We start from the raw sequence: 10,459 nt of genomic DNA on the forward strand, positions 1-10,459 counted from the left end.
AGGTGCAGCGCGAGGTATGGCCCTGGTGGAGAAACCTGAATACTTTTAATTAGCAGATGATGGTAACGACGCGTATGATAATGATGTTGATAATGAAGGGCCGTGTATTAACAGAAAACATTTTAATAAAGTCTGTGCTTCCCATAACGGAGAGAGGCGCTGCACGCAGGAGGACAGCCTGTGCCTTGCCTTGCCTTGCCTTATCCCGGAGATCACGGTCGAGCTCTTGTATGTCATGTAGCGGAAATATAGCATAGCATGCTTGTTTGTGTCTATAATTAGCATTGAATTCGCTACGTTTAACGAGTAGAGAAGCACGTTCAAATCTTTCGTTTCGTTCGGCATAGGACGCTCCCTGGCATCTCGGCTGCAAAGAAAACCGTTGAGCGGAACAACATGACATAATCGCCAACAGTATAATTATTGACGGTGTTGTTGAGCGGAAGTTGGGTGTCCTGGTGACGGTGACAAGGATGGGGGGTGGAGGGGAGGGGGGAGGGAGGGGGAGGGGAAGGGGGCGCACCCACCTGCACTCCATTGCCTCTTACCTTTCAATTATGAAAGAAATCAATTCAATGAATTTTAAATCGTTGGTTATTTATGACACTTAACCGACATAAAAAGTTGATAGAGCTGTTAAAGTGTTAAGAGCGCGTTAGGGATACTTTGTATCAAATATGGACAGCCGCTTTTAAAAATGTATGGGGTAGGTTGATGTTTATGGCGCCAGAATGTATCATTCTAAGTGGGATGGAAAATGGCAGAGGTGTTTCGTAATAGCCTGCAAGAAGCACTAAAATGAATGACGTAGGCGTGTGTTGTGAGGGAACCCATTACGAGCGCTAAGTAGTGTAGCAACATTCTTACAAGAGAAACATTGAAGCGGTGATGAGACGAGTAGGCGTTGCGTGTAGAGTGCGCTGTTCCAACGCTCTTGTTCGACGTGCACTTATTAATTTTATGACAGAGCGTCCCGCCCATGCGACCACAACCCCGCGCTGCACGCACCACCCACCACACCCTGCCTCTGCTGACATACAGCGCATTCCATATTCATGGATAAAATAACACTTCCCTCGCCGCAGCCCCGTCCCTAATTTATACCGCCTTCCGGAGATGCTGCCTTCAGGCAACCTCTCTTGCACCCCCCCCCCCTCTGCAGCGTCAGATGTGCACCTAACTCCATCCTTGTGAATTCTAACATTGGCCCATTTCGTCCGACAAATGTCAGTGCAGGTCCGCTTAGCAACCCGCGTGTTGCTTCGATAGCCTACCCACGCGTGCTATGGTCTGAATGTCTGTGCGCACAAGGAGCCGAAATGTAAGCTTATTTGACCCTCATCTTGCTCCTACGAGTTAAGGTGAACTTAAAGTAGAGCGGCCATGACAGCTGATGTACTGTTTGATCATTCTAGATTATCCTTCAGCAGGAGCGTCGCCGTACAGCATGAGCGGAACACCGGGCCCCATGATGTCCCCGCCGCCCGCAGAGGACTCCATGGGCTACGGAATGCCTGGCATGAACGGTTCAGGATACTCAGGGGTAAGTCATCTCTCCTTCTCCAGCTCCTTCGCTTCTCTCGCTGGACGTCGCTCGCCTCCCTCTCACGTGGGGGCGGGCGGCCCTCTTTTAAACAGTCTGTGTATCTAGACTTCTATGTGACATGCGAGCACTTGTGTTCTAGCATTACGGCGATGTAGGTATCGAGAGGAATATAAAGCGTAGTGTTCAGTGGCATTAGGTTACCTTCTGGAATAGAATGTATACGTGCGGTATCATTCATTCTTTCCGTCAATAAGAAATATTTGTCCATCTTTCCGTATGTTTTATGTTTTTTAACACTTTCACTCTCACTCATATTTCTCTCTATTTCTCTATCACCCTCTCTCTCTCTCAATCTCTATCTATCTCTCTATCTTTCTACCCCTCCTTCTCTATCTCCATCTCTCTCCAATTTTTGTTTAATACCCATGATCGATGATTTTCAAAGGTAATCATAGTTCCAACCAATTACCCTCATCACAGTTATGATGATTACCTATTTTCGATTGAAAAGCCACAGAAATATGACACACCAATTTAAGTTCCCTAGCAACCATCTCTAAAGGAAGAGGTGCCAGATACCCAATTTTTGGTTGTAAATATTTTTAGATTATAAACTATATCAGTCTTGAATCTTTTGTCTCTCCAAATACGACGGATAGCTTACGTATTAATATTTCCTCAGGATGATCTTAACCGTTATAATTGTGTACCTGAAATATATGTTTTTTTTTTCTTGCGTGATAGCAAGGACCAAAGAATAGGGTTCCTAATTGCAAAGTGTGGAGCTTGCATGTTACCATAGTCACAATTGTAATCCGAAATTTATACAGTAATCGCATTCGTTAGTCGATTATATTACCCTGGCGATTCGCACATGCGCATGAATATAGGTAAATATTTATGCGTACAGATAGGTAGATAGTTAAATGCATACATGTCCGCGTGTATACTTTCATGTTTACACTCACACTCACACTTACAATTGCATCTGCATCCCCACTCACTCACTCATACGCATATACTCACACGTACTCACACATAAATGCACTCACTCACACGTACATACTCACCCACTCACTCATTCACCATTCACTCACTCTCACTCACTCACCCACTTTCTTTCTCTCTCTCTCTCTCTCTCTCTCTCTCTCTCTCTCTCTCTCTCTCTCTCTCTCTCTCTCTCTCTCTCTCTCTCTCTCTCTCTCTCTCTCACACACACACACACACACACACACATATATATACAGAGCGTGTGAACAAGAATCAATCGGAGAAAATAGCATAGTCCTTGTGTGTTTCGACCTGCAAGCACGAGAAATAAGCGTAATAAAGAATAATCATTATTGCACAGTCCATATGCAAACTAGGAAGGGGTTCAGAGCCATCTGTTTCTCCTGTAACCTAATCGTATTTTTAAGGAGACTCCCATCGCCACACTTTTGCAACTTTTGGACATTTTTTTTTGCAATTTGCTGGTGTCTAGGTCTTCTGATTCCTTCGGCCAGAGGGGTGGCAGGGTTCAAGATCCCGTGTTAGTGTTCTTCGCGTTTTGTTTCGTTCTTCCGTTGGTTTTTGGTTTCTAGTTCGGTTATGTTTTGTGCGATTGAGCTAGGCAAGTGTTCCTGAGGTAGGGATAGAAGTGAGGCGTTAGGTTAAGGTGTTATCAAAGTTTTTTTTTTCCCTCTCTCTCCTTTTGCTTTTATTCGTCCCTCCTCTCACTGTGTCCCTCTACCTGTTGCATTCACTCTCTCTCACTCTTTTTTTTTCTATTTTTCTCTCTATATCTCTCTCACTCGCATTCCTTATCTCCCTTCCTTCCTCGCACCCCCTCCCTCCCTTCTTCTCATCCTCGCCCCCTCCCTCCATATACTTATACTTTTTCTAACACTAAACAGAATAGGCATCGTATGAACAGGAATTATGTTTGATATTAGTGTGTTCTTTTTAACATATAACCAAATACTTGTAGTCTTATAAGTATCCATTTTTTTCTGTGCGAGTGTTTTTTTCGTGTCTGCCTTTGCATATTAAAATATCTTTCGTGCGTGTGTATATATATATATATATATATATATATATATATATATATATATATATATATATATATATATATATATATATATATATATATATATATATATATATATATAGTTTACCTTTTACGTGGACAGTAGACATAAGTAATACGTTTACATATACTGTAACAACTAAGATTATTCTATTTTGTTTTATTTTATTCTATTTTATTTTTATTTTTTCCCAACCGTTTCGGTGAGCAGTATGATTTGACGTTTTATTTAGAGAACCAATTAATTTTTATATTTTCATTTGCATTATTTTGCGCGAGTGTTAAGTTATTTTATTTATTACAGTTATCTAATGGTAAGAGTATAGTCCATTAGTTTCCTAAACGTCTGATTGCAGCTGAAAATGATCGCATTGGGCTGCTTCTACTTCAGAATTGACAGGAAGCCATTTGAGTCGTTGTAATACACCTCTAATCCCAGAGCTCACGGTAGGGGGCTCTGCGTAGGTGAGCGTGGAACCAGAGGAGTGGGAGTCTCCAGACATTAGACTTTTCTGAATACTTCCATGTGGTGCATAAGAATAAACTTTGCGGCTGGAGTATATGCGTTAGACTTGCCACCTCTCGTCGACTTTGTGAATGTTTTCAAGACTATATTTTGTTAGAATTTATAGAAAGACAGCAATTCATTCTAGGGCTCATTTCTAGAATTAAACAGTGGCAGGCTTCTGATTTTAACAAAAAAATAGGATTTATCATATGCGTTTACTTCGTAGTGGGTAAGGCCGGACGTACGTCATTTTGATCCGGTGTGTATGCCCACACGATTGAGGTGCGGTGCTCCATATTTTTATTGATTGGTGGGTGTTCCTTGCCAGGGCATGGGTTACGACCTCCACCCGGAGTCGCCTGACGTGTAGGCGGCGCCCACACATCCGCCCACGCCCAGCCCGCCCTCCACCCACACCCAAAGTTAGTTTATGGATTTTACTGGCTCTTGGCTGTCTTTGTGTTGTAAACGCTATAGTTTGGATTCTCTAGTAGTTTACTGTAGCCAGAAGTATTGTAAGTGGGGATACTTCGGGCAGCTCTGTACACCGTACCTGGTAAGAGTACGCTGTCAAAGCCCGTCAGAAGTACAGCATCACGTCGTGTTCCCCCGCCATCAGTAGGCTGTCTGGCTGTAGATTGAGAGTTGAATGACTTGACTGTAGTGAAGGTCCGCAGCGGCCCTGAAGTGGTAGTGTAGATGATGATTGGTTCCCCAGGGTAGTGTAGACCCGTCGCATGGCTCATTTGAGTAATTTTCTAATGTCTTGTTTGGGTTTAAGCATTTTTCGCCCTTTTGAGAAATGATTTCTTCTGTAAAATCAACATGAAAATATGTTAAAAGTCTAAAGCATGTGTGAATTCTGTCAATAAAGAGATCTGCTTGCAAGTGATCATGTTGGTTGGTAGTCATTTTTATTTTAAGTAGTGTCTTCACTAACTATTCTCTTGTTGTAATTCTCAGTTTCGTTTTGCATCCTGACTGTTGCACGACCATTTGGCTGTGACATGATATATTGGCAGATGTTGTGGCCATTTTGAAGATGATGATGATGATGATGATGATATCGGGGTCCCTGCACGTGGAACTCGGCCTCACGTTTTGTCTAGTGCCTTATAGCGTGCCTCTTGTGTTGCCACTCACTAACCAGTTTCTCCTCCTGTTTCAGCAGCAATAAGACGCGTGGGCGGTTAGCGGGTTGTGGAGTCCGGGCCGGCGTGGTGAGGGTTGCCTGGCGGGCCTTGCCATCGGTTCCCAGTGTGGTGGAGGCCATCCCTTGGTGCCAGGCTGCCCTCCCCCGCCCCCTCACTACCTCCCGCGGCCCACCCCTCCTTCACACACAAAGTGCAGGCCGTGTAACTCCGGCCCACCAGCCACGATCGGGCTGCATGTGGCTCACTCTGGCCAAGCCACGCTGTGACGTTTCGTGCCACACGGGCTGCATGTGGCCCACCTCAGGCAACAGTGATCAGAGCTGTCAGCCCAGTGTGCAGGCAGCGGGCCGCCGCCGTGCGCCCTGCACCTGAGCGGGACCAGCGCGGCCCGCCCAGCCCACAGTATACGAGAGCCGGGGCGGGTAGCCACCCTTGGCCGCTCCTCACACCACACTGCCGCTGCCTATGCCCACCTCTCGCCCACGGGTGACGCTCTCATGACCCATAGCGCTACGCCATCTTGACACCCACTTCTCCACAAGGTTGGCCAGCACCACCTGCCCATGACCACAGTGCTGTGAGCACACCCACCACTCCTGCACCCACACCTGGACCGTCATCTCGAGTAAGGGTCCAAGCCTGATGAGATTGCCGAAGGAAACAGTGATGCATTAATCTGTCTTTTACGATAAGTAGCCATGTAAATATGAATGAATGAATAAAGTAAGTTACAGGTATAAAAGTTCGTGCATTTTGGGTGTGGAGTGGGTGTGGCACACACATGTGGCATGAGAAGTGATGCTGAGCAAAGTGGAGGTGGACACTCCCACACCAGGGAGCCCCAGAACCATGTATACGGTTGGTATGTGATAGTCACACTCGTGTTGCTTATATGTGTAGGCTTTTAATAAAGTTTCTGCTGTTTGAACATTCTTTAAAAAATACACACATGTTCCTCATTGGCGAGTGAGCCAAATGTACTTAGCGTCACCCCCGGCGAGGTAGGCTGCAGCATGACTAGCGGCCCTCCCGCCCCGCGCGGCCATCATGGTCCGTAGTGCCCAGCAGGCGGTCCGCGGCGACCCGTACAAGCCTCTGTATCCATGTAGCGTAGGAGAGTGTGGCCAGAGAGGCCCGGCTGCCCCCCCGGCCCTGCACACGTTCCACTGGGCGGCCCACCACACCCCGGCGCGGCCACAGGGCCACAACGCCCAGTGGGGCCCCATCCAACCCAGTATACGTACTCTGGACGGCAGCAGCACCAAGACTGGAAAAAAGCAATGGTCAGACCGAACTGGCTCTCAAGATGTCTGTTTGTTGTTTCAACGCACATTGGGTGTTTCTGTTGTTTCTGTTTGTGTTCCATTGTGTTCTGATGGGTTGTGTAATTGTGTGTGTGTGCTGGTCCCTGACTGGCCCGAGTACTGTGTCTGCTCTTGTAGAAGTCGTCGGGTGTGGCCCCCAGTCAGCGGGGTTACTCCGCGAGGCCGGGCTGGCCGCACCCGGCTGGGAGGCGAATGGCCACATCTACACTGCACGTGCGGCCTCCCGAGGCCACATGTGTAGTTCCTGTAGATGCGGCCATAGGAAAAGATCGGCGCGGTACCTCCCAGCCCGTTCTCAAGGCAGCACAGTTGGTAGGGTGGCCTCCTCGCGGGGCCACCCGCTTGATGCAGGGTATTACCTAGGAGAAGACGAGACCACACAGATGATCTTGTGATACACTGGATAATGAACACTAAAGGACCTGGAACCTTGAAGTAGGTCTATTTTTATATGGATAGATAACACTTGAAAATCGAATGGGAAAAAGTTAGATGGTCTTGTGTAACTGTATATTATTAGTATGGATAGAAAAATTCTAATACTCTTTGAAGTCCGTTTAACATTTGGTAATGTTAAGTCCTTTTCCATACGGTTTGTACGGTAGTGTAAGGGCAGCAACGGGTCCCTGTGGCGCGCTTGTGCCGGCCCGACGGACCCGGGGCTCGCCAAGCGCGCATGTTTGTATGGGTAGTGCAGGAGTAGTGCAAGGTAGCTAGACCACAAGTATACAGTGATAATACTGCAGTATACGAAAAACAATGTTCTTCATTGACAAAAAGTATAACTACAAAGAATAAGCAGAGTAGCCTGCCCTCTTTTCATGACCTGTTAGCATTATTTTGACTCCTGTAGCCAGCTAAAGGGCCGTCATCTCGTTTCCTGATTTTTCTGAGCCGCTGAGGTGTACCGTAGTTGTCTCCATGTAACTTACAGCTCTCTTCTGTCTCTTTTCGCTGTTCGCTGTAGTGAATGATGCAAGAATAAATCTCCTGTATTGAATACTTATGAATAACTGTAAATGTATTGCTACGTGTCCTCTCCAATACCGTCCTGTACCAAAATACGTAATTTTCTCACAATTCTTGTAGAGATACTGTGTATTTTTGCTGTGTATTTGTTCCAGTTTTGTAATAGTATATGTAGTACAATCTTACTACTGTTTCTCCCCCTTTAGGACGGTATAGGATAGACAGCAAGATTGGTTCATTCTTACTTACACATTTAAGCATATTTTCCATGTAACCAGTTATTGTTTTCATTGTTTAGCCGCCTTATTTATGTAGGATGGGACATTTTGAGGTACCCACCTAATTTCTAAGATTACATTTTATTTCATTTTTGAGCAAGAGTTGTGTGCTTGTACAGTAGAATCCATTGCGGAGGCGAAAGATAAGTGCTACTTATGTTTCCAAGCGCGGCAAAGTGGGCAAGTAAAAGTGAGCGCAAGGTACTCCACCCATGACCCGAACTCCCGTAGGTAATCAGTTGCCAATGTCCCTGCTCTCTCAGCTGCAACCCGTTTTCTATGAGACAGTTTTTTATTATTGTTCATTGCCCAATTTGTCTCCTGCCTGGAAGCATTCCATCCACTCATTTCACTTAGTTAACTTAACCATTCTAACCTCTTTGCTACGTGAGTGTGAAGTACATGTACATTATATTTGTCTTTTGTATTGTCATGCATATAAGTTGCATTGTAAGTATTTTGGCTGAAAAAAGAGCCAGTCCTCACGATGATATTAATTACCATGATGTTTTGTTAGATTCTGCAGTGAGCTGCAGACCTCTTTGTGTTTAAGGTTTAACTGAAAGCTCAAACTAGATTATTTTAGTGTCAGGTACAGGATATTCTTGGTTGCATTTACTAAAAATGCTGTAGCCGCTACCCGTGACAGTGAGCCATCCGTTAGAGAGGGTTACGACCTAGTGATCGCTCAGTGTCACGGTTGCCCGCCATGGTCCCTCGGTATACCAGCAGGCCAGTGGTGCAGGGGTAGTGCACGCTGCTCTCGCCTCTTTAGCAAACAATGTCAAATTCTTGGTGTAGACTGTCAGGTGTCCTCGGCCGCATGGTGGCGGCCAGCGTGCGCTACTCCCCTCCCGAGTGGCCGAAGGCAGGGAGGAACACCACTGGGCCAGAGACGAAGAAGCACTGTTTATATGTACTGTAACATACAAACTTTTACTATTAGGTATGAATGTTATCAAATAAATGATTTCAAAGGCTAAAGATGTTCCCTTTGTAACCTTGACGCTGAACTATTGATATTGTGGAGTTTACTCTTCCAGTGCTATTGTATTTTTGTCCATGACAAATGCTTTGAGCAAGATATTGCTTCATAAACTTTATTATTTGTATTAGACACTGGAAGTAAATATGATGAGTGATTCATATGACTCTAAATTCCTCCTTCACAAGTTACAAATTTGAATGACAATGAATTACCAAACTGCACATTTCTCAGTTTTCAAGTAAAAGTATACATTTACAACCCTCACAGAAGAAAAATAGGAAGTTATAGAATATGATATACACACTTCTCATGCAATATTCACAGGGTCCATCTAGCTTTCGTGCCCCACCATAAAGAAACTACGACGGATCTCTGCTCAAATAAAAATGCACATGACAAAATGACACTAAAAATTCGGCATATAAACACATTAGTAAAGAAACCTGTGCTGTAGTTATGAGGAAATGTCTTCAATAGTTTATATCATGGGCAACATATTGCATATTGTTTCAAGTAGAGCAAATCCAGTGAAATAATTCTAAATATCTTATAGCTTAATTTCAACTTTCACTAACCAAATTCAGATATATAATATACAAAATGAAATATGGTATAAATTCATGTCAAGAACAAATAAACAGTAAATCAAGCGGTGAAAAAAAACATACAAAAAAAGAATAGTACGGCGCCAGGCTCCAGCACGGTTAGGCACAGCTTCTGGAGAGACTTAGGTAGCATGGGCCCAATTTGATGAAGTAGTAGGTTTTAAAGATAGTGTTACAGGGGTGTTTTGAGTGATTGTGTAGTGTGAGTGAGTGCTGTCGTGTGTGAGTGTGTGTTTGTGTGTGCGGAGTGTGTGAGTGTGGTGGTGTGTGTGTGTTTGTGAGTGTGGTGTGTAGTGTGTGTGTGAGGAGTGTGGTGTGTGTGTTGTGTGTGGTGTGTGTTAGGTGTGGTGTGTGTGTGTGGGTGGGTTGTGGTGTGTGTGTGTGAGTGGTGTGTGTGTGAGTGTTTGGTGAGTGTGTGTCGGTTTCGGAGTGTGTGTGGGGTCTGGGTGTGTGTGTGTGTGTGTGTGGTGTGTGTTGGTTGGGGGGGGGTGTGTGTGTGTGTGTGTGGTTTGTGTGGTGAGTGTGGTGGTGTGAGTGAGTGTGAGGTGTGTAGTGTGAGTGTGGTGTGTGTGTGTGTGTGGGTGTGTGTGTGTGTGTGTGTTGTGGTGGTGTGTGTGTGTGTGGTGTGTGAGGTGTGTGTGTGTGTGTGTTGTGTTTGTGTGTGAGATGTGTGTGAGTTGTGTGTGTGTGTGTGTGGTGTGTGTGTGTGTGGAGGTGAGTGTGTGAGTGTGTGTGTGTGTCTGGGGTAGTGTGTGTGTTGTAGAGTGTGGTGGGTGTGAGTCAGGGGGATTTGCGTGTGTGAGTGTGTTGTTGAGAGTTTTTGGTGTCTGGGTAAGTGTGTGTGAGTGAGTAGTGTGTGAGTGTGTGATGGGGGTATGTGTGTGTGAGAGTTGTTGGTGTGTGTGGTTGAGAGTATGGGGGTTTGTGTGTGTAGTGTCTGAGTAGTGTGTGGTGTGAGTAGGTGGTTTGTGTGTGTGTGTGTGTAAGGGGGATTGTGTGTGTGTGTGTGTAAGGGGGA

General features: G+C 45.3%; 2 protein-coding genes across 32 annotated transcripts in view; both read left to right on the plus strand.

The window, feature by feature from the left end:
- The window catches only part of exd (PBX homeobox extradenticle), a 442,217-nt gene extending 433,385 nt beyond the window's left edge, over nucleotides 1–8,832 (plus strand). For 6 of the 31 annotated variants that reach the window (XM_086539871.1, XM_086539854.1, XM_086539863.1 and 3 more), the window contains 3 exons: nucleotides 1,416–1,543; nucleotides 4,451–4,544; nucleotides 5,291–8,832. In XM_086539871.1, coding sequence (XP_086395997.1) covers nucleotides 1,416–1,543; nucleotides 4,451–4,492 — 170 coding nt within the window. In that variant the 3' untranslated portion in view covers nucleotides 4,493–4,544; nucleotides 5,291–8,832. The remainder of the gene's footprint in view (nucleotides 1–1,415; nucleotides 1,544–4,450; nucleotides 4,545–5,290) is intronic. The other 25 variants (XM_086539933.1, XM_086539921.1, XM_086539909.1 and 22 more) reach the window with 11 other exon arrangements.
- LOC147472531 (uncharacterized) lies at nucleotides 6,324–8,832 on the plus strand. Its single transcript, XM_086540032.1, has one exon. The coding sequence runs from the start codon at nucleotides 6,324–6,326 to the stop codon at nucleotides 6,840–6,842; it is 519 nt and encodes a 172-aa protein (XP_086396158.1). The 3' UTR covers nucleotides 6,843–8,832.
- Nucleotides 8,833–10,459: the final 1,627 nt, after the last annotated feature.

This window comes from Penaeus japonicus, unplaced genomic scaffold (assembly GCF_977035675.1).
Source record: "Penaeus japonicus unplaced genomic scaffold, GWHDUDI00000001_assembly GWHDUDI00000001, whole genome shotgun sequence".
In the NCBI taxonomy this organism is placed as follows: domain Eukaryota; kingdom Metazoa; phylum Arthropoda; class Malacostraca; order Decapoda; family Penaeidae; genus Penaeus; species Penaeus japonicus.